This window comes from Psammomys obesus, unplaced genomic scaffold (genome assembly GCF_907164565.1).
Source record: "Psammomys obesus unplaced genomic scaffold, mPsaObe1.curated_primary_1811, whole genome shotgun sequence".
Lineage (NCBI taxonomy): Eukaryota > Metazoa > Chordata > Mammalia > Rodentia > Muridae > Psammomys > Psammomys obesus.
This window is the reverse complement of record NW_026596040.1, coordinates 12,925,500-12,950,094: the sequence shown is the minus strand read 5'-3', so window position 1 is coordinate 12,950,094 and position 24,595 is coordinate 12,925,500. Positions and strand designations below refer to the sequence as shown.

The 24,595-nt window shown below is 36.5% G+C and overlaps 1 protein-coding gene across 1 annotated transcript in view; it reads left to right on the top strand.

The window, feature by feature from the left end:
• The window catches only part of LOC129688069 (tubulin alpha chain-like), a 43,388-nt gene extending 19,151 nt beyond the window's left edge, over positions 1-24,237 (top strand). The window contains exon 3 of the mRNA XM_055622819.1: positions 23,835-24,237. Within this exon, the coding sequence (XP_055478794.1) occupies positions 23,835-24,237 (403 nt within the window). The remainder of the gene's footprint in view (positions 1-23,834) is intronic.
• Positions 24,238-24,595: the final 358 nt, after the last annotated feature.

Sequence of the window (24,595 nt, the reverse complement as noted above, 5' to 3'; positions counted from 1 at the left end):
AGATAGATAGATAGATAGATAGATAGATAGATAGATAGATAGATAGACAGACAGACAGGGGAAAGACAGGTAGACAGACTGGTAATAGGTAGGAAGGTGAATGCAGGAAGATCTATTTCTGCTTTCAAAAACCAAAATCCCATGATAAAGCACCATCACATGGATGTCCCCTCACATCAAAACATTGTACAATCTCACTCACAGGAAATCCGAAAATGTTCAATGTAGAAGTTGACAGTCGAATGTGATTTCCAGAGGCTAGATAGAGTAGGGAGGAGGTGGCATGGAAGAACCAGGTCCATAATTCAGTAGTACATGTTGCCATAGGAATAAGTTCTGGTGTTCTGGTACAGTTGGATGGATATAATTAAAAATAGTGCACTGTCTATTTCAGCAAAAGGAGAGACATTACACGCATGACATGAAAATTATAAATTTTCAGTGACGGACAGGCTAATTACCCTGTTATCATTACTCAATGTGCAATGAATCAACACTGTGCATTCTGCATCACAATGTGTACCAATACAGCAGGTAAAATTGAAAAGTAAATTGGTATGATGATTAAAAAGACAAAAGCAGAGACAACTTTAAAATCCCATTTGAGTTTTGCATACACAGTCAGAAGACAAAATAGACAAGAGTCAGAAACAAAATGATTACAATGTGATTTATTACAGCCAGAAAAGGAAGCAGAAAACATGTAGCTAACGTATTTAGTTGATCCCCATTAAAGAGGATATAGGACAACAAAGTCCCATACCTGAATACATTTCTCTCAGCTAGGTATCCAACCCAGGGCCTTGTGAAAGCTATACAAATATTTTATCACGGAGGCGCTTCCTTATGTATGTTAGTGCTGTTTCCATTGGTCTTTATATAAAGGTCAAAGAAAAAAGAACTCTCTCTGCAGATAGGACGGTCTGTTGGGTGATGAGTGTAGAATTTGTTCTCACTCGCACTAGTTTTATTTTAAAATGATTAATGTTTTGAAAGGACTGGAGATGGCTCAGCTGCTAAGAGCACTTTCTGCTTTTGCAGAGGACTGAAGCATATATGGTGGATGGGTTACCACTGACTATAAGTCTAACTCTAGGGAGATCTGACAGCTGTCAGTGAGCATGCACATAGCCCCCACAACACACACACACACACACACACACACACACACACACACATGCTTTAAATAAAAAAAAAATCTTAAAATTATTTTCAAGTAATCTAAACATGGCAATTATAGATCCCTAGTGAATAAATATATAAAAAAATAAATTTATAAAAAAAAATCATTTCTCCTGGGCTGTCTCCTTGATTCCCTGGGCCAGAAATAACTCTGGGAGTAAGTTTAATAAGTAGCACTTTCAAAAAGTAACTTCAAACATGAACGTAAAGAAGATACTACTATTTTGTCTTCACTTTGAAAATAATATTTTATTTTATTTTGTGTCACGAGTGTTTTGCCTGCATGTATGTCTATGTGCCACATGCGTGCCTGGTGCCCTCAGAGGTCAGAAAAATGTGCTGGGTTCCCAGGGATTGGAGTTATAGATGAGTGGGAGCTACCATGTGATGAGGGAAACCTAATCTTGTCCTCTGCAAGAACAAGTGCTCTTAGCTGTTAGCTCATCCCTCCTGCCCCCGCATGTCACACTTATTTGATCCCCAAGTTCCTTTCCATAAATTTCTAGGTATTTCCATTGAAAATATATGCACCTTTCTTTGGGCCATGATAAACCATTGCACAGTTCCCTGTTAATCATCTTCATCTAAAGGAAGTGATGCTCGTGTATTGATAATGTTATTATTTACTTTCCCAGTCTTAGCTTTGTTTCAGAAGTTTATATTTTGTTTGTATCCCACTACAAAACAGAAATCCTTTAGAAAATTATGCCATGTCAGTAAATTGTGTTTTTTAATTTGCACATTGGCGTACATAAAAACAAATATTCCCAAAATGTTTAGAGATCTTACTGCATATGTTATATAGAAGCAGAGTCCTCTAAAGTGGGACTTTGCAGTATGTTTTCCCATGTTTTGGAAGCTTGGTGGTGGCTATGATTTCAAAGATCCTTTATTTTATATGCTGTGACAATGTCTTGAATTCCACAGATTTCCTTCTTCTGACAGACTACACTACAGGCTACAATCCATCACTTCTTATCTTCAAATCGTATTTAGATTTGACTACAGGCATTTGCAGCTGGGATAACACTAAGAAGGTATAGTTAAAATTTTGCATATGATTCTGGAGAACTTTTTTTGTAGAATTCCATGAATATCCATTATGTTTGTGTGTTTGTGTGTATGTGTGTGTATGTATTGTATGTATCTCTGTGTGCACACATATGTCCATGCACAACACACACCCACAACCCACACAACCACACATACACACACACAGTATGTGCCCATTCCCCACTGTGAATATGTGGAGGACAGAAGCCCACACTGAGTATCTTCCTTATTCATTTCTTTTGTGGACTGGGTCCTTCACTAGCATAATGCTCACTAGTTTGCTAGATTGGCTATCCATTGAGCTCTGGAGAGCCATCTCTAACCTCCCCACTCCGTGCCTGGCTTAATATTTTCCTTAAATTTTGTGTGGTATTTAGTTTTTTCAGTGAAAAACCTCTGGAATATTTGGATCAAATTGCCATCTCACAATTCTCTCTTTGGTTGTCCCCAGTCCATGTGACAGAGACATTTGGAGACTCGACACAAAATTTACCTTCAACTTTATGTACCTATTAATAAATATATATGTTATACATACATACATATACATACACACACACACACACACACAAAAAAAATAGAGTTTGGGCTCTATTTCTCTCTTTCTCCCTGTGTCTCTCTCTCCAAAACATGTCGCTAATGCTAAGCATGGTAGTGACACCTTTGTTCTTGTCACTGGGGTCACAGGGACAGGTGATCTCTGAGTTTGAGGCCCGCTTGGCATATACAGGGACTTTCAGGCCACCCAGGGCTACACAATGAGAACCTGCTTCAAGAATCTCATCAAAAAACAATATAATAGAGAGTCAAAGAAATCACAATTGATAAAAACAGTGTACTAAAGTATATGCAAGCCATTTCTTAATCTCTAGCGCTTACTGGTATGTGAGACTATCTTAGTGGTGGAGTCAAAAGAGCATGAGGTAACAATTTCCCATGACAACCCCTTGGGTCATCACTAAGGTCCACCATTCTGTGCAGTGAAAATCACAGTGTTCACGACAGGAGCCCCCGAAGTGCCTCTTTCTCCCCCTACCCAGGTGAGCCCAAAGAATTCATGAAGATTTATTACACACACTGTATGACTCCTCTACATTGTTTTTCCTCTTAAGAACAGTTGAAAATTTTATTCCCTTCTGTTTTCTACATAATTTAACGTGATAAAATTCTGCATTTACTGCGGAGCATGATAAATGGCTGCCACGGTGTCGGTGGGAAGCAGAGGCTTAGATTGTTGTGTCGACTCTCCTTCATTTTCTCAGCTCCCTTTTTGCGGCCCAGAATATGAAGTTTGCTCATTGAGTCTGCGCAAAGACCTGTTATGTTCCTTGCTACATGGTAGCAAGTGCTTTGCCACTGAGCTACACCCCAGACCCCCGAGGCTATTCTCTGGTACCTGTAATCCCAGTCCAGCTACTTTGGACACTGACAGTATCACAAAGCATTGCCTGAATATGTGACATTGCTTCATTAAAAAGAAAGAATGAAATCTCTCTCTATCCTATGGTTTGGAACATGAATGTAGCATATGAGGTTCTAGAAGCTGTTTTGTACTATGAAGAAAAATACTCATATTTTAATAATATCAGAGCAGAGACTTGGAAGACGTCCAGTTCCTCATAATCATATGAACTGAATGCCAGAACTAAACAGATTAACACCAGTTTTGTTTTGTTTCACTGATTCCCCTAGACAAATTAGGTCAAGACATACTGGTGTTACATGTGTTTCTATATGTTTACCATTTGTCTACCTGTAGTTTCTCATGTCTTTAAGATCCATGTCTACTGAATAAGTTTTCATATCTTCTATTTTAGGATAAAAATATTGCCAAATCCATTCCTAATGCTTTAGTGAAATTGCTTCCCACCCTTCTTTCTTAGGAGTCCCCCTGTCTGTGGCTTGCATTCATTCAGCTATAATTAGTCTCTTGTTGCATGACTTTTTATTCAAATTGTTTTGGGAATCAAATAAAGCCTTTTGCACATGGTTGGAAAGGTAGGGGAGGGGTCGATTCATCTTCTCTTTGAGTAAAATTGACTGCATTTGTTATTTGAGGAACTGCTGTGATTTATGTATTTCTGTATAGTCACTATTTGAGGGTTTAAATATACTATGCTGTGTTTTGTTTTTACTGAGGACATACATGTAGAGGTCTGGCTTCTCCCTCACTGGTTTTCTTTGTGTTACTTGCTCTGCCCTTTGCTCTACTCTAGTTAGTCTATTTCAGGTCTTTTGACCAGTACATTCACTCTCTTTACTCCACTAGGTGCCTGTGTGTGTGTGTGTGTGTGTGTGTGTGTGTGTGTGTGTGTGTGCACGCGCGCGCGCGCATGTGTGTTTTACCTTCAGTCATCCTTCCCATCTCTGCTCAGTATTCATTCAGTATTTACTGCTTTTACTGGATATAGTGTGCCTGCCTTACATATATTTTTCATCAGGGAACTTAATGCAGTTATTTGTTGTTGGTGTTGTTAACTAGTACAACTAAATGTTTGATGTAATTCCAACATGTTGTATTCGATCAAAGTGGTATTCCTGTATTTTTCTCCTCTTCTACTGATTCTTATGTCTCAACAGAGTACATGATGGGCACCCAACAAATAAAGATATTGTCTTCCACAAAGAGGAGGATTTGGGCCAGCACAGCAGGAAATTTTGTTCTATGTGCTTGTCTCTAAACGCAAAGGCTGAAGATTGGGTGAATATTTCATATTTGGTTCCTTTTGACTTGAAAAGAATCTATTATTAATGCTTCTCAGTGGGCACCAAGGGTGGCTTTATAGATTTTATAAAGGATGTACAGAATTGTGAATTAAATTGTGAAGAAAAGTTTAAAATTTGAATATGAAGAAAGAGATATTGATAGAGAAATAAACTAGAATAGAAAATAAATATATCATTGAAAGGGAAAAACTGAAATAAAATATTTTAGACATTTCCCTTCTTGGTTTGGCCACCCACATTCTGCCTCACTCTAATTTTGTTTATAAATTCCAATGGGAATTACTTTGTTGAAAAGCAAAATGATCATTTGATGTTTTTGTAAATCTTTTGGAGTTTCTAGAGAATGCATTATCCATAGTGCCGCTAATGGCAGATCATGTTTACAAAACGAAGAGCTATGATTTCAACTAGTCATTATTGATGAAGTTTACTGTTAGATGAGAAAAACTGACTTCCTGTATATAATTTCAAATCATTTACAGTTTGTAGCAATCACTGTGATTTTAAAGAATATGAATGAATCCAGACTCTCATCCATTAGTGTTTAACAACCCACAGGAATGGCAATTTGATTTCCAGATGTATTATATTTCAGCTTTGATGTCTTAATTTTCAATGTTTCAAACATTGCATTGCAAAAAAAAATTATTAAGTACCACAATAGATCATAGAAAATCAGCCAATTTTCGTGCACAGAATTATATGACAAGACTTTGGTATCAGACTAAATTTTAAGAATAAATCCGAGAACTCATCCTTTAGTTGTTAAAAATAATATATTTGAATATCACATCACACTATTTACTGCTGGTAGCAGCACTCACAAACGCTGGTCAGCTGAGATGAAATATGTGTAGATGAACATTTTGTAAGCAGTTGTTGATGGAGAGGTTCATGCTTCCTCCAGTCTGATTGCCTAGTCAATTTTAAGTGTAATTATGGTTGTTGTAAACAGACCTCTGAAGGATGGGTAATGAGGGCTCATTAACTATGATTAATGACCTAAGTGTTTAAATATAATTTTATTCCCTAGAAAGAGGACAAGAAAAATCTTTCCTGTTATAAGCTCTGAATTTGTTTTCCAGCAACATTGTTGTATGAATAGTAATCCTGATACTGTTACAAGTAGGAGATAGCCCTTTACAAGAAAGAGATAGCACAAAATGTATTACCTTCTTGGATTTTAGAAAGCAGAGAATAATTTTATACAATAAAATGACTTTAAATCTCATTCTATCCTTAATTCTGAATTATGCAAAAAGCCTCTTAGTGAGACAAGAGGAAGGCCTCTTAGTAAAACAAGGGGAGGAACTTACAGGTAACAAAAACTAAATAAACGACCACACATCTACAAATAACACATTTATTTAGAAAAATAAACTGAAAATGTTTGTTTGTCTGGTACATTTTTCCGTGAAACATAGAGAGAGAAATGAGTATAAAATTGTTATATGTCAAATACAAATTACAAATGACTTTTTGAATTAACAGAACAAATAGAATTAAGCGTCAGTGTTTAGTACACAGCTTACTGTCATCAACTTCTCAATATTAATGATATAAAAACCCTTTTGATATCATTCTCATTCATTTGACCACAATTATGTCTTTTTTTTTTATAATTGTACAGTTTGGTTCAGAAATAAATCCATTTCTTTGAATAACTGACTTAAGTTAATCTGAAAAAGAGAAATCATTATCATGAGAGTTCTCAAGTAATCCATTTTGTATGACTGCAAGAAACTGCTTCTTGTGGTCTTCTGGTGGTATCATCTGTGCAAATAACAAAACGCTTCATTACCCTGAATGGAAGTGACTGTGCAAATATCACAAGTGCATGGAGAAGAAATCGGTGCAGACCGGCTTCCTCTCTTACCAAATATGAGGTGAAGGATGTAACACTGGAACTTTCAATCAGTCGGTGCCAATGCTGCTGTCCATTATGGCTTTGAGGGCGTACATAGTCCACACATCTCCCTGTCTGCAAACAGCAACATTCTTCCAAACCTCATTCATGCAATACTCTGGCTGGTTCACTTTTGGTTTTGCTTAACTATGCTGAAAAGAGAAGTAATTCTGACTTGAGATAACTCCTGTCCCTAAGTTTTCACCTTTAAAAATGATAATTAATGTATAATTTAGTAACTTCATTGATGAAATGGTTTTTTTGTTTGTTTGTTTGTTTGTTTGTTTTTTCTGGGCAGGTTAATATCCAGGAATATTGATTTTACACAGTTAAATGAGATTGTTTCATTTTGTTTACATGTTGGCTTTTAAAAAACTTAGTCCTTTTCATCTGTGTGTTGTATCTTCTTGGTAATTTGTGAATGAAGATATTTAAGGCTGTGGCATTTTCTGTCCCCAAGGCTCTGCCCACGTCTGTCAGGCTAGAGGCAGATGGTTTCCATGGAGATCATTTCATTGGTCATTTGTGCTCCAAAGGAAGGATTTGCTTCTCTGACAGGGTCAGGCTCCTGGTATCATTAAAATTAGATTTGGTCTCATGAGGTCAAGGATCAATCTGAAGTAGGAAAAATGAATCCACATGCCTCTAAATAAAGGTATTCCTTCCAACCGAATAAAGCTGTTAAAAAGAAGAAAACAAAAGACATCTCATCATTGCAAAGTCATTTCAAAAAGTGACTATAATCTAATAAAAATTATAAATGCACTAGAAGAAATATGTGTTAATAGATATACTTTAAAATTATGAAACTATAAAAATGTTTTGAATCATTAATAATTTATTTTAAACACTATATTCATTATAATTATCACAGAAAAGAATAAATTAATTATTGCCTTAATATTATAGTACTTAGGTTTCAAGTGTATGATTTCTCTTTTTTTTAACTTTATGAAACTTTACTCACTTGTAAACGTTTCACTTTCTCAATGTATTTTTTAAAGGCACCAAAGACAAACATTTGTAACATATTGAAACATATTTAAAACATAACTTTCCACTAAGGCTGATATTTTAAACAGTGAGGAAAGTTATACTTTTGAAACTCTTACTTATATTAAATAATGTACTGTTTCATTGTAATCTATGTACCTTAAAAGTATTAGAGAAATGGCCAAAGTATAGCTTTATCTTCTGTGAAGTAGAACTGCTTATGAAATAACTTTGTTTTTCTTCACAGGCATCTATAGTGCTTAAAAAATAAGCATTTTGAAAACATTTTATCCATATTTTTAATTTATGAATATGCTTGCAGGGAAGCAAAGCTAAATGAAGCATGGCCACAATTCTCAACCTCCAACTCATTTAATGTTACTTGATGTGGAAGTAGCTGTGGTTTTCTCTCACAGTTACAGAGTAGAAGAGAATACTTGCAACATTAGATACAGAAAAAGAAAGTGTCAAAATTGGCCATGATTGATTGATTTTTGTAGAAGTGAGGTACTGTATTCAAGTTTAATTTTTAAAGTAATGTTTTAATTTATTTTTTGAGAACTTCATAAAATGTAACCATCCCTTTTTCCCAACTCTTTTTTATTAATTTTTTGTTTTTCTATTAATTACAGTTTATTCTCTTTGTATCCCAGTTGTAGCCCCCTCCTTCCTGCCCAGTCCTCCCCTACCTCCCTCATCTTCCTTCTCTTCCCAGACCCTCCCCATCTCCATTTCCACTTGTGATTTAAAAAAGAATGGCCCATTAGGCTCAAATACTTGAATATTTGCTCCTCAGCTGATTGAACTGTTTGGGAAGTATTAGGAGGTTTGGCTTTGTTGGGGGAGGTATGTCACTAGGAGTAGACCTTTGAAGATCCAAAATAGGACACCATTCCCAATTATCTCTCTTTGCCTTATATTGTGAATCAACATGTAGCACCATGCCTGCTTGCCTGTTCCCATGCTATCTACTATGATGGTCATGCGCTGACCCTCTGAAGCTGTAAACCCTCAGTAGTTGCCCTCTGTAGTTTTCTTGAGGATGGTGTCTCACTATAGCAACAGAAAAGTACATAAGATGTCATCCAGTCAAGTGTATTTTAGATCTTTTGAACTCATCTGAGAAGCACTTGCTTTAAAACCATTTCATTGAGAAATGGGGTAAATCCAGGGTGTACTGAGTGTTCCAGTGCGTGCGCACACACACACAAACACACAAACAGATGACATTACTTGCCCTTTCATTGATATTGGATTGACAGTTCTTTGATATTATTCTACTTCTAGAATAATGCGTTTAAAATTTTAATCCATAAAAGAAAAAAAATCTAAATAATCTTTTTTTTCCTTCCAACTTGAAGATTAAATTTCAAAAATCAACAAATATGATCTGACAATGTGTTGCAGCTTTGTTCAGGATCCTCATTAAAGACACCCTGTGCAAGAAAAAGAAGGCAAGAAGAAGACAGTTTACTCACAGAGCTGCTTCAGAAAACAAGAAGTACATCTGTCAGAGAGTGGAGAACACTCCTGAATATCATGGGAATCTGTTCTATTTTTATGTCATTTGGGAGATCAATTTGAACTCTTATGTATGCAAAGGAGACCACCACTAGCTGTTTAAAACTTGTAAGGAAAAGTTCCATAATAATTAATATTTTGATCCTTTGTGAAATTTTTTGATAGACAGGCCTATGGAATGTGTTCAAAGTTGAGTTTCTATAAAAATGTGGATATACAATTCCTGTACTTTGAAAAAGAAATAAATTAAATGTTCATATTTTTTCATGGGTCTATACTTTAATAGAGTTTAAAACCTTTCAGAATTACTTATTACTAATTTATTAAATAATTTAGTCAATCAATTCTTCATTTGTTCACTTGTTCAAAAATTTATTTTCCTCTACCAGATGCTGATTAGGAATCATACATATAGCAAATGAACATTCTGTGCCCACCAACTCTAAGAAGATAATTACTTGAAGTTAAAATAATTCTCAGTAAGATTTGTGTCCCAAGGTGAAATGAAATAGAAAGCAGGAATGAAAGCCAATTTGAATTGAGATTTGAGAGATTGGTCTAAATTTATTTATTTATTTTTATTACACTTTACTCACTTTGTATCCTAGCTGTAGCTCCCTCCCATCCCTTCCCAACCCCACCCTCCCTCCCTCTTCTTCTCCTATGCCCCTCTCCCAGTCCAATGATAGGGGAGGTCCTCCTCCCCTTCCGTCTGACCCTAGTCTATCAGGTCTCATCAGGACTGGCTTCTTTGTCTTCCTCTGTGGACTAGTAAAGCTGCTCAACCCTCAGGATACTGGATATCCTGATATCCAGTATCTCAGGATACTGAGCTGCCATGGACTACTTCTGTGCAGGGGTTCTAAGTTATCCCCATGCATGGTTCTTGTTTGGAGTATCAGTCTCAAAAAAGACCCCTGGGCCCATATTTTTGGGTTCTGTTGCTCTCCTTGTGGAGCACCTGTTCCTTCTAGATCTTTATATCTCTCCCTTCTTTCATTAGATGCACTCTGTCCAAAGTTTGGCTATGAGTCTGAGCATCTGTTTTGATACCCTGCTGGGGAGAGTCTTTCAGAGGCCCTCTGTCCTGTTCCCCATTTTCTCCCTCTTCTGATGCCCATCTCATTTGCCTTTCTGAATGAAGATTGGGTTTCTTACCAGGGTCCTCCTTGATTAGATTCCTTGGGTGTACAGGCTTTAGAATGATTATCCTATATTTTATGTCTAATATCCACCTATAAGTGAGTATATACCATGTGTGTGTTTCCAATAAATGGCTAATAGTTGGGAAATAAAGATATTTGATGCAAAAGCAACACTAAAACCAAAGCGTGATGTTTGGTGCTTTTGGTATTTTGTAGAAACAAGACAGGGCTTTTTGCTTTAAATCGTGCATAATACAAATGTAAGTGGAGGGGAGACAAAAATGCTTGGAGAGTTAGCAAAGCCCAGGCTCCCCTTTTAAACTACATTAGAAATATAGCAGTGGTAATAGGACATGAAGAACTGTTAAGGAGCAGCAGGGGGAGGTGTGGCAAGTTTGAAGAGGTGGCAGAGAGGGAGTACATGTTACAGGTGTGCTAGCCAAAGAAGCATCAGAGACTCCAGGCTCTTAGAAATCACTACCGTTTCAGGTGTTTTCTTGATCAAAAACTGAGGAGAGCAAAACAACCCACTCCTTCTCACTGAATTAAGAGATGTCTGTGCTACATTTATACAACGGAATACTACTCAGCTGTTAAAAACAAGAAAATCATGAAATTTGCAGGCAAATGGATGGAACTAGAAAAGATCACTCTGAGTGAGGTAACCCAGAAGCAGAAAGACACACATGCATGGTATATATTCACTTATAAGTGGATTCAGCCTTGCAGTATAGGATAACCATGGTACAATTCACAGACCCAATGAAGCTAAGTAACAAGAAGGGCCCAAGGGAGGACGCATAATTCTCATTGAGAAGGGGAAAGACAGGAAGTTCCAAAAGAGAGGAAACAGGATAGGAGAAGGAGTGCTGAGGGAAATGAGGGTAAGGATCTGATATGGCAAGAGTAGGAGTAGGGGAGGTGGAAGGAAAAAAGAGAAACTGTGGCCTGAGGCATGTTTGAGTGGGCCGGAGATCTACTACAGGGTAGGTATCTGGGAGGAAATGGAGGTAACTCTAGCAGAGACCCTTACTAGCAGTGACAAAGAATTGAAGAGGCCACCCTCTAACCGAACAGAACTCCATGTAGGAGGAGGGTAACACCAAACCAACTGCAAAATCTTCAACCGAAAACTTTCCCTGCCTACAAGATGTGCAGGGATAAAAATAGAGCAGCGATTGAGGGAATGTCCCGCCAATGCCGGGCCACACCATGGGAGAAACCCAACCCCTAGCACTGTCTGTTATGCTTGCGGACAGGAGCCTAATATAGCTGTTCTTTGAGAGGCTTCACCCAGCAGTGTATCAGAACAGATACTGAGACTCACAGCCAACCATTGGGCAGAGCGCAGGGGCCCTTGTGGAAGAGTGGGAGGAAAGATAGAAGGACCCAGAGGCAACAGGATCTCCACAAGATGAACAGAGCCAACTAACCAGAGCCCATGAGGGCCTTGTGGAGACTGGGACACCAACCAAGGACCATGTATGGACTGCAGCTTGATCTTCATGTGGATTTTGGAGTAAGGGGAGGAGGAGCTGTCTCTGACAGGGACTCTTTTGCACGCTTTCCGATTACTTGCCCTGGCGTAGCTGCCTTGCTAGGTCACAGAGGTACAGGATGTGCTCAGTCTTGGTATGACTTGATGTGCTGTGATGAATAGGTGGGAAGGGGCTCCCCTATTCTGAAGGGGGGGAGAGGGGAGATTTGGGGAAGAGAGAAGGAGGGTGGGTCTGGAAGGAGAGGAGTAAGGAGCTTTGATTGGGATATAAAGTGAATTGATTGATTAATTAATTAATTAATTAATTAATCAACTAATTGAATTTTAAAAAGTGATACCTCACTCAATTCCTACACACTAAAAAGAGGCAACTTTTCTACCATTCAGGGAGGGAGCTCATGGAAGTTGATGTGTGCTTTTCAGTTCTCGCAATCCATAAACTGAACGCAATAAAATACAAAATGAGTAAAATACCAAACTATCAAACCCATCACATTTTTCATTTGCTTATTGAACTCTAAGATAGTCTATTAAAGAATATATTTCTGATGTCCTAAGTTCTGGAGTTAGACTTCCACAAAGGCTTCCTTGGTGGTATTAGGAACTGTGTTGCCTGTTCCATTCTTTAATGTCAAGCTCAACATTTGTCCCACTGGGAAGAAAAAAAAAAGCACCAAACAATTTTAATGCCCAATTTTTTAATTTTTTTTTTATGTCGTAAGCCTCCATTATGATAAATTTTAAGATAATATATTTTTAATTTACTCTATACCTATATTTGGATATTTAATTCAAATATGTAAGCATCTAATGATGCCTGTTGACATGTTAAATGATATGTAAAATCAATTTGCTAAACCCTGAAATAAGGAAAAGAAAATAATTGCAGACAAAGCTGTTATAAACAAAACTGAACTAAGGTGCCCTCATGGACAGGCTTTTTGACATATTCTTGGCATCAGTGAGTTAATTGTTACATTCTTTTCAGAAAGGTTTGCTTAAAAATAATTAAGATTTTTTAAAATTTTTTATTAATTACGCTTTATTCATTTTGTATCTCCCCATAAGCCCCTCCTTTCCCCCCTCCATATCCCACCCTCCTTCCCCTTTCTGCATGCATGCCACTCCCCAAGGCCACTGATAGGAGAGGTTCTCCTCTCCTTTCTGATCTTAGTCTATCAGTTCTCATCAAAAGTGGCTACATTGTCCTCTACTGTGGCCTGGTAAAGCTGCTCCCCCCTCAGGGGGAAGTGATCAACGAGCAGGCCAATCAGATTATGTCAGAGGCAGTCCCTCTTCCCATTACTATGTAACCCACTTGGACACTGAACTGCCATGGGCTACACCTGTGCAGGGGTTCCAGGTCATCTCCACGAATAGTCCTTGGTTGGAGTATGATTTTCTGGGAAGTTCCCTGTGTTCAAATTATCTTGTTCTGTTGCTCTCCTTGTGGAGTTCCTGTCCCCTCCAGCTCTTACTATTTCCCACTTCTTACATAAAATTCCATTCACTCTGCCCATCAGTTGGCCATCAGGCTCAGCATCTGCTTTGACAGTCTATACTGCAGAAGCTTTCAGAGGCCCTCTATGGCAGGTTTCAAGGTTGTTTCCTGTTTTCTTCTGGCTTTCTGTAGCAGGTTCCGAGGTTGTTTCCTATTTTCTTTTTCTTCTGATGTCCATCCTCTTTGCCTTTCAGGATGGGGATTGAACATTTTAGTTAGGGTCCTCTCTTTTGCTTAGTTTGTTTAGATGTACAGATTTTAGTGGGTTTATTCTACATTGTATGTTTATATGAGTGAGTATATACCATGCGTGTCTTTTTGCTTCTGGCACAACTCACTCAGGATGATCCTTTCCAGGTCCCACCATTTACCAAGATTTTATTCATTTTCAGATAAAATAGGTTCAGGTTTTCAAGTGCTTCAAAGCTTTATCATTCCTGCAACTTTTTTCCAGATACAAGTATAAGAGGGAAAATATAAACTGCTAGATAATTGAGGCTTTGAGCCATTAGTTATCAAATTAGTTAATTTATGTAAGTGTATTTTAAGAGGCTCAGAGTACTTTCAAGCAGTAAGTGCAGCACAATTTTAAAAAGGTCCAGGGCACCAAGAACATTAAGCAAGAAGGTAAAATACACAGAGAGTTTATCTGAACACAGAAAGGCCTCACAATTTCATGTTTTTCTGGATCTTGGCATAATTTTTATACTTTTCTCTTTTACAACCTATGTACATCTTAAAAATATTTAAAATTTTATCTGTTATATTTTATAAAATAGATCTTATTTTAATAAATGCTGATATATGTTTGCATGATATAAAATATGTTTAACTGGGGTTCAGTGTTATTTATCTATTGTTATTAAAGATGTAAATGCAAACACTAGGTCTCTTCCCTTAAAGGATATGTCTTCTAGTTCCTGTAACTGTTGAAGTGACTGAATCAAGAAGTTGACACTGAATTCAATTCAGTAGAAATAAAATGCCTACTATGAGCTAGAGATTATGCTAACTGTGCAAAATATAATGATGAAAAGTGAAGTTCTAATTGTATGCTAAGCAGACTGAAACACATGAGCATATACTACCAACTCTACTCACCCGTACCAGGTTTCTTCAGTTTCCAAAGTAAGGAAATTCTGGCCAGGGGACATTAAATCTGATCCTGCCCTAGAGTTTACATGTCTATTACTTTCGCTGATTCATATGGCCGTGAAACTACACATATACATAGTTAGGACAGAAATAAACTATACTAACATATAAATAAATATGAAAATACTCATAAATACTAAAATATTATTTCTCTGTACCTTTTCAAAAAAACATTAGTCAATTCACGGTTTGATTTGATGAGAACTTATATTTCTTATGTTTGTTAAGTTCTAAGTGTTTTCACAGATAGATGGCCATGACTTTTAAAATCATGGAATGAATGGTCTGTTTATTACATATATATATGAGTACATATACACATATAAATGTAGTAGACGTTTTGATTTCTTTGAAAACTCAGTTAGGCTATGTAAACATATTATTGTCTTAATCCCAGGTGGGAGATGTGGGGCTGCTCCAGATTGTCCACAGCAAGAGACTATTTGCCTTGTACAGGCTCTGAGAGGCAAGTGATTCTTTTTATTATTATTAAAATTTATTCGGGTTATATTCCAGTTATAGCCTTCTCCCTCGTTTCCTTCCTGTCGCAGCCTCCCTCCCTCTTCTCCCCTATGCCCCTTCCCTAGTCCACTGATAGGGGTGGTCTTCCTCCCCTTCTATCTGACCCTAGACTATCAGGTCTCATAAGGATTGGCTGCACTGTCTTTCTTTGTGGCCTGATAAGGCTGCATCCCCCAGAGGGAGGTGATCAGAGAGACTGCCACTGAGTTCACGCCAGAGACAGCCCCTGCTCCCCTTCCCAGGGAACCCACATGGAGACTGAGCTGCCTATGGTCTACATCTAAGCAGGGAGGTCTAGGTCCTCTCCATGCATAGCCCTTGATTGGCGCATCAGTCTCTGAACAACAGCACAGACTCTAAGATCAACAATCAATAAATCAGACCAAATGTAACTGAAAAGCTTCTGTAAAGCAAAGAACACTGTCAACAGAACAAAACGACAGCCTACAGACTGGGAAAAGATCTTCACCAAGCCTACATCTGACAGAGGGCTAATATCCCGAATACATAAAGAACTCAAGAAGTTAAAAACCAACAAACCAAGTAATCCAATTAAAAAATGGTGTACAGAGCTAAACAGAGAATTCTCAACAAAGGAATATTGAATGGCAGAGAAACACTTAAAGAAATGCTCAGAGTCCTTAGTCATCAAAGAAATGCAAATCAAAACAAACCTGAGGGGCATGATATTTGCTAGCTGTGGATAGTTTAATTCTCGGAACTCTGAGAGGGAATAAATGGCACAGCTAGGAGAAAAATGGAGGGCTCTGAAAAAGAAAACTGTTGATGTTCCCCCGCAGTTCCTGGTTTGGTTGTAGTTTGATGAGAAGAAGATGGAAATATCCTGAAACAAAGATTGAACTTTCCCCAAGGAACCTAATGACCCAATCAGCTAAAGAGAACCATGGCTTCTCTCCCCATTAACTTTCTTTCTCTCCTACTTGGTGTGAAAGGTTGGAAGGGAGTGGGATGGAGAAAGGAGAGATATTTTAACCCTAATAAAGTAAAATAGATTTGAGAAAATGTGCCTACACACACATTTTTTGCTTGTTTACAGATTGTCTGCATTCATTGTTTCCTAGACTATTCTAATGTAAAAAATCCCTCATATCCTCAGAAATTTGCTTTATTCTAAGAATGCATTTACATGTTAATATATATTTTGGCTGTTGCTAGCAGATTTTAAAAACTATATAGAGCAAATATACAGAATAATTAGGAAATTAGCATGTGTATGATACTAAGTATTCATATCAGAGACAGGGCAGGTTTTTATTTAGACCTCTCTTTTCTTTTCAATTGCATTACTCTCGAAATAGATATCATTAAAATGCCCTGTCGTATTTAATCCTTGTTTGTAGCATTCACTACAATTTGGATCATTTAAGACAATTTTATAAATGTTTATTGGTATTATAAAATTTCTACTGACTTTGTAGTTGTAATATACATAACCATTGCATTTTTCTTTCTTATTGCTTCTAAAAGATTTTTTTAAATTTTTAGATCATCTAAGTTAATAACATTGTTTATGAATATTGAAAAGCCTATACCTTAATTTTTAAAAATATACCTTCTTACATAGTCTTGTATTTTAGCTTAATGTCCCTAATAAAATGTGGAATAGTATAAATAATTTAAAAATTCTTATAGAATCATCTCATGCCTTATTTCATTCAGTTAGTGGGAAAGTTTAAGTAATTCTATTTCATTATTAACATATTAGTTCAAATGTTTCTTGAAACAATTTTGGTAATTTTGATTTTTTTATTCAGTATTTTTATATAGTCAACTTAAAGTTATTTTCTCATTTTAATTTTAATTATTATTTACCATTAATTTTATTAATTCTATGAGAATTTCATAGATGTTTTGATCAAATCTCTTCCATAACTCCCCCCAAGATCTAACCCTCTACCTCTCTACTCACCAAATTTTGCATTATCCTATTCTGCTTTGTTTTTTAAGTCCATGGTATAGTCTGTGACTACTAATAAGGTTCATTATCGGACCTGGACTGTTGTCTACCTATCAAGGGTCACACCATTACAGATAACTAGTCTGCCTTTTCAAGAGAGCATCAAATGCCGATAGTGTTGCAGCTAGTGGTATGATTTATTTTGCCCATCTTCCCGTCTCCAAGCTGAGAACTTGTCTGGCTTGCTCTTGTACAGGTCTTTTGCCTGATATCATACCTGTTGTGATTTCATGTGTGCAAGTGTCCTGTTGTATCTGGAAGTCATTGTTTCCTTGAAACTTTCACTACCTCTGACATACTCTTTCCAGCCCTTCTTCTACCTTAAAGATCCTTGAATGTGGGGAAAGGAATGTGATATGGATGTTACATTTAGGGCTGAACATTCCCCAGTCTCTTATTCTCTGTACATTGGCAGCTGAAGATCTCTATTAATTGTTGTCTAGTGTAAAATGAAAATTCTCTCATAAAAGCTGAAAGATGCCCGAATCTATTGATATTATCTATCCATCCATTTATCCATCTATCATCTATTTATCATCAATCAATCAATCAGTCAATCTCTCTATGTATATAAGCATACATGTGTACATTAATAGCTTGAGTGAAGTTACACCATTTGGAGTAACAGTGCCTTCTCAAGAGCCATAGATTATCCAACAAAACCTTCAATGGTAGATATGTGGGACATCGTTTTGAGCTATTGGTCAGGGGAGTGAAAGTGAAACCCATGCATCATGGATCGCATTTATTGTCAGAAGTTTTGTTTACCTTAACTCTTCCTAACCTTTATATTTCTGCTTTTGATAAGTCTTTGTCCAGATCCATATCCTATTTTTAAAATTAGGCTGTTTGTTTTCATGATAGATTGAAACCATCACAGAAAACCACAGCAGGTCAAAATGCGCAGAGAAACTGACTCTGGGGCATGGCCAACCCAAATAGCTGCTTTTACAACACAACTCTATGCCTAAGGCTTAGGTAATACTGTGAAAGAGATAGAGAAGCACAGGTGATATTGTGGAAGAGACAGAGAAATTTTGTAAGAGCCAGATAACTAAGACAGACATCTTCCGTGAGAAGAGTCTTCTATATATGACAGGGAAGCTATACAAGAAATCTCAACAATATGGTTGCCTAAACAAGTCATGACAACCCTAATAGATGAGGGAATTCTCAAAGGCTTCATGAAAAAAAAAAGTGAGCTACAAACAAATTAATTAATGATTATTGAGAGATTGTGAATTATTCACAGAACACACACACACCTACCTTCTTATCTTTCAGTTAATTTTAAAATTGACTTTCAGTTAATTTTCAATCTCATTCCCACAGAAGCTTGTTACATAAGATAAACTCCTAAGCAATAGTATGTATAGAAAAACTAAATACTGATTGTAAAGATGAATTCCTCTGGGAAGACTGTGGATGATCACAAATTTTGATAACCTTTCTTGAGTACTCTGATACAGTTCACAAAAACTAATAACGTTCTTTGATTGTTTTCTAATAAACATTGATTCCTACTGGTAGTAGAAAGTGTAAACCAATGTAATTCCAAATTACTCACGGTTTCTTCAATTCCATTTCTTCAGTTAATTGCTTTATAGAGTCAGTGAGTCTCTAGCTTACAAGAGATTTGTAGCACTTGATCACATAAGTCCACATTCTCTTTAATCACATGTTGTGTTTATTATTTTACATTTTCTTTAAAAAAGGAGACATTGTAAAGTGTAGTACTTTTAATGTACATGAAGTACATTTTTGATTGTTCATTATGACACACATCTACCAAGAATGTGTGTTATACATTCTGGCCTTTTAAATTGATATATTTATCCAAATGTCTTGACATTTATATATTTATCAAAATGTCTTGTGTTTATATTATTAGTAAGAGGGGTACATACAAGAGTAACATAAAATAAACAGCTTTAAGGTGCAACTATAGCATCTGAATACATAAGGATGGCCACACTGAGTATACTCTATTATTTTATAGACTGAAATAACAGAGTTTGTGAAGAGAAAGAAGTTCAAATAATTGTTTCAATACAGCCCTTTAGGAAGAGTTAATAAAGATATGTAAACCCTTTGATAGAGAAAATTGATCAGAATCTCTTCTGTTTAAGACCCTCCAGTCTTTCTATGACAAGAGTGTTTAATCTGAGAGTTTAAGGTAGGAAAAATATTATCAGATGTAAACAAAAACACATATGATAAGTATTCTATGTAAAGAAATAAGAATCCAGGTACAGTTTTTATACATTACATGTTCCTTTGACATATTTATTACATTTGATATTTTACCTTTGTACCTGTTGTGGTCTATGCTAAATTAAGTTTGTTCTGAGTATTATATGAATATATATATATATATATGTATATATATATAATTGTATATCAATCATCAATAAATTATAAAAATGATTTCATATACTTTGTAATACTTTAGAAAAGCATTTCATTTCATGCTTCACAACCTAGGAATATAAGAAAAACACTTTTACTAAAATATTTACTTTAAATTGAACAAAATTATACTGATAATTCTAGCACTCTTGGTTGACACAATTACTTTCTTTTTTATGAATTAACTGTGTCATTCAAATAACCTTTGATGTTCTTATGGCCACTTAGCATTTTTGCTCCCAGGAGCGATGTCAGTGTTACCTTAGAATATCTCATCAATTAGACAGTCAAGCTAATGAACTCTGAGTTCGTATTTTATATATTGAGGGTATTTAATAAGTGACAAAATATAAATTCAAAGACATGTTTATGGCTTTAAAAATTAAAGAAATGTGTAAGATCCTGAAATTTTATGATTGTTAGAATTTCCCCTTTTCTTGGAATTACTATGCAGACAGTAACAGTTAGGATGGTAGAGCTTTCACTCCATGTACTAGCATCTTTGATACAGGAAGGTATTCTGCACGATACCAAAATTGAAATATAAACACCAGCCTGACCACAAACAATGATCTACAAATGACACCCTGCCTGCAAGATATGTAAGTACAATCGTGGCACAAAAGTTGTGGGCGTATCCAAGCAATATCTGATTTGACTTAAGCCCACTCTATAAGACAGAACCCGGTCCCAATATTACTTGGGTGTCAAGGAACTGAGACTAGGTAGCTCAGAGACCTAAGGTAAAACCAGATTCTAATGTTCTAAAAAAAGAAATGCATAGCTATAAAATAACTCCTAAAATATTCTGCTATACTCATAGTCCAGTTCCTTGGTCAGCCATCATCAGAGAAGCTTCCTCATGCAGCAAATGGGAGCAAATATAGAGACCCACAGCCTGACTATGTACAGAGTGAAAGATATTAGGACACTCAGCCTTAAATGGGATGGGTACCTCAAATCCCTCATCTCAGGGCTCAAGGAACAATGTGGAAGAAGAGGCAGATAGTGTGTAGGAGGCAGAAGGTATGTAGGATGCTATGGGAACAAGGTCCTCTAAACCAACAAGATCTGAACACGTGAATTCACAGAGACTGAAACAGCATGCACAGGCCAACAAGGGGCTATACCAGATACGGTCCTAGACCTAAAAGGAGAAGCAGACACACACATGCCCCCAATCCCTAACTCAGAAGCTATTACTAAATAGTAAACACCTACAAAAGAAAAATTAGTTTTTTTTCAAAGAGTCTCACTGGGTAAACAAAGTGCTAATAAGGGGAGGCTGCATACCCATCAGTATATCAACAACAGAACAGGTACTCAAAGACATCTTTGGTGGTTTCTTGTCTCATTATCTCTTTTCAGAGTTTTCTGAAAATCTCTTATTTCACTGTATAGGTTCTTTGTCAATATATTATGGCTTCCAATCTACTGTATTCAAGGCATTGTTAAGTGTGAGAACCAGCGGGTGTCTAAATCCATATCTATTTCATGTGCATTTTCTTGGGCTCTTTTCATTCTGTTTTGTTTGTTTGTTTTGCACTATTCCCAATGTGTTAGTTTTTATTTTATCTTAACTTACTTTGCTTTCTCATTTTCCCCTGGAAGCCTATTTATTTTCTAATGAGAGACAGAAAGAAGATCTTCCCAGTTGGGATAGAAAGTGGGAAGGAAATGGGAGGAGTAGAGGTAGTAGAAACCATAATCAGGATATAATATAGGGGAAAAATATTTCCCTTTCAATAAAAGGAAAAATATTCTTTAAAAAAAAAAAACATTGCTTCCAAATAGCATAAGCAACTACAAAATTTGGAAGAACTAGTGAAAATTGGAGGTAAGAGCACTGTCTAAGAGTAAAAATAATCCCACAATAGTATTCATCAGTCTTAACAATTAGGGAAATCAAATTCAAACTTCTTTGAGATTTTTGTCTTCCCCTCCTCAGAATAGTTAAGATTAACAAAGCAGCTGACAAGAAATGCTGTCAAAGATGTGGGGGAAAGTGCAAACCAAGGACTGTGTCAGGGAAGTGAGACAGTTGGGGACTTAGTCAGAGAAGCAGAAAAGTTGGAATCACACCCAGTAGAGGCACACTTCTCTCAGTGCCCTCCCAATGGTCCCATCAGTCCTCCCATGAAACAAAAATTCAAAGAGAAAATTACTAAACACACGGAGACAGCGAATAGCGCTTTCAGCCTCAAATGCTAGGGGAGAAGCAAAACATGCTTTGAAGGACAGGAGCCTCTTAGGCAGTGGTCGCCTGCCTGTGTTCATGCATGTGCACTGACCTTGCAGTATAGCCAAGTGGTTTATTTTATCTCTCCCACTTCAAGGTTTTGCTTTGAAATAAAAAATAACATCAAATCCCTAGTGTAGCCTATTACTATTCTGTGTTGCTTTCTATTCAAACTGAACGGTAAAAAAACAACATAGATAGGTAAGGACTTCTCAACATATTGTATATCAAATAATTATTTTCGCTGATTTTATAAATATAGTTAAAATGGCCATGTTCTAAAAATTTCATCAATTAAAATAGCATTTATCTTGCAAATGATATACTTTAAAGGTAGAGTTGCATGACTTTGCCATTTAAATATCTGAAAAAATAAAAGCCTTGGCAAAATCCTGAGAAAATTAGCTTTAGATGTAAAGGAAGGTATAAAAATTAATCTATAGGAAAATAGTGTATTGCTTTTGCTAGTGTCTGAAACAGTTTCTTGTAGTATACATGCATTACTGGAGTTTGGAATTGTGGAATTGTGGAATCGTTACCTGCTGAGTATCTCAATGTGAAGAAATTTGAGATCACTGTGGAAGAAAGGTTCCACTGAGCTACAAGCTCCTCCTCAGTTTCTCCTCCTTTATGGTAGTTCAGAAGACTTGCCTGACAGAGGTGCTCAGAGGACACAGATATTTATCTCCAAAGGCAAAGGATCCACAGAGGCCTCTGATGAAATAGACCCTGAATCTCTCCTCAAATTTATTTCCATTGCATTAAAGCCATTTATCTGTTCCTAAGGTGTCACCCACTTCTCCATTCTGCATAGATGTAAAGTTTTATCCATCTCATTATTCTGTGTGTGTGTGTGCATTTTTCAGTGTCGCATATATCAAGTGCATTTACACATTTTTCCCTTGTTAATCCATTTGTTATAGAATCCTAAGCCCTGAATTTATGAGAAGGCCAAGAAAAAATATGTTCACTCTTCTGAAATATGTCCTATAGAAAAAAAATCAGTTTGAAAAACCAATTCTTACCAGTTATTTTGACAGTAAGTTAAATTTAGCTCAAATTACTGTGGTGAGATGTTTATGATATGATGAGAAATTATGTTTTATGGTATTATTCTATAATAATGTTTGAAGATATTAATAATTTCTTTTTTATTATATTATGTGTCTATAATTTTCTTTCTTTTGTTTGTTGTTTTTTTTTAAAGTACAGCATTTTATTACTGAACAAAATACAGCCCAATTTAGACATGACCAAGTCTCCAGGTTAAAAGAGAAAACTCCATCTTGTAGGAGTAATTGATGACCATGATTTGGTATAAATTTTCAGTCTTTCCATTATGTGAATCTTTATAGACCCAGGTTTGTTCTCCTTCAGTGTCTTCTTTCGGAGTTGCACCTGATTTTTTCACCAGTTTTCATCCAAATTCATTTTTGTTTCTTTTTAAAACTATATGCATGTGAGTGTATGTGTCTGTGGAGGTCAGAGGTCATCCTGTAACTGGAGATATAGGAGATTATGAGCCATCAAACCTGTGTGCTAGAACCCAAACTCATGTTCTTTCCCGTGGCAGCATGAACTTTTTCTTGCACTCCTTATTATTCATTTTTTAAAAAATTACTTAAAAGTTTATCTGAGGACTGGAAGCGTCACTCAACAATAGAGTATTTCTTGGTCCTTGGAGTTGCTTTCAGTAACTACATTTTAAAACAACAACAACAAAATTCTTTTAGGCTCTTATGTCTGACATATCTAGGGCTACTTTGTCACACACTTGAAAACTTGTTTATAAATGTTATGACTAAATATCACAGACAAATTCCTCCTTAAAAGAGTATATATTTTCCACAAAAGTCATCTCTTTGTCTTTCTTTTAAAATCCTGGTAGGAAATGTTACTTTGAAAGATAATTTCTGGAAATACATGTTGTTTTTTGTATGGGTATTAATTATTAAATATTCTAATGACTTCTGATGATTAAGTAAAAATTTCCATTGCTTAATAGTCTGCTGTACTGTGCTGATGTAGTTCCCAAAGATGTCAAAGCTGCCATTACCACCATCAAGGCCAAGCATACCATCCAGTTTGTGGGCTGGTGTCGCACTGGCTTTAAAGTTAGCATTAATTATAAGGTTCCCACTGTGGTGCCTGGTGGATACCTGGCCAAGGCACAGAGGTCTGTGTGCACGCTCAGCAACATCACAGCCATTGCTGGAGTCTGGGCTCACCGGGATCATAAGTTTGACATAATATATGCCAAGCATGCCTTTGTTCACTGGTATGCAGGTGAAAGCATGGAGGAGGGAGATTTCTCTGAGGCCAGCGAAGATGTGGCAGCCCTAGAAAAGGACTATGAGGAGGTTGGGGCAGATAGTGCTGAAGGAGATGATGAGGGTGAAGAACATTAGTTCATGTGCTGCAATTTTATACTTCCATTGTCTTGTGTTTGTCCTACACTATGAATAAAGGTGGTTCCATTTAAAAACATAGTCTTTCCATGGAGTATATGAGATATTTGTTTGTTTGACTCATGCATGGTTCTGCAGTATTTCCTTTTATTATTATTATTATCATTCATTACAATTTATTCAATTTGAATCCCAGCTGTGGCCCCCTCCCTCATCTCTTCCCAAACCAATCCTCCCTCCCTCTTCTCTCCTTATGCCCCTCCCCTAGTCCACTGATAGGGGAGATCCTCCTCTCCTTCTATTTGACCCTAGTCTATCAGGTCTCATCAAGACTGGTTTCATTGTCTTCCTCTATAGA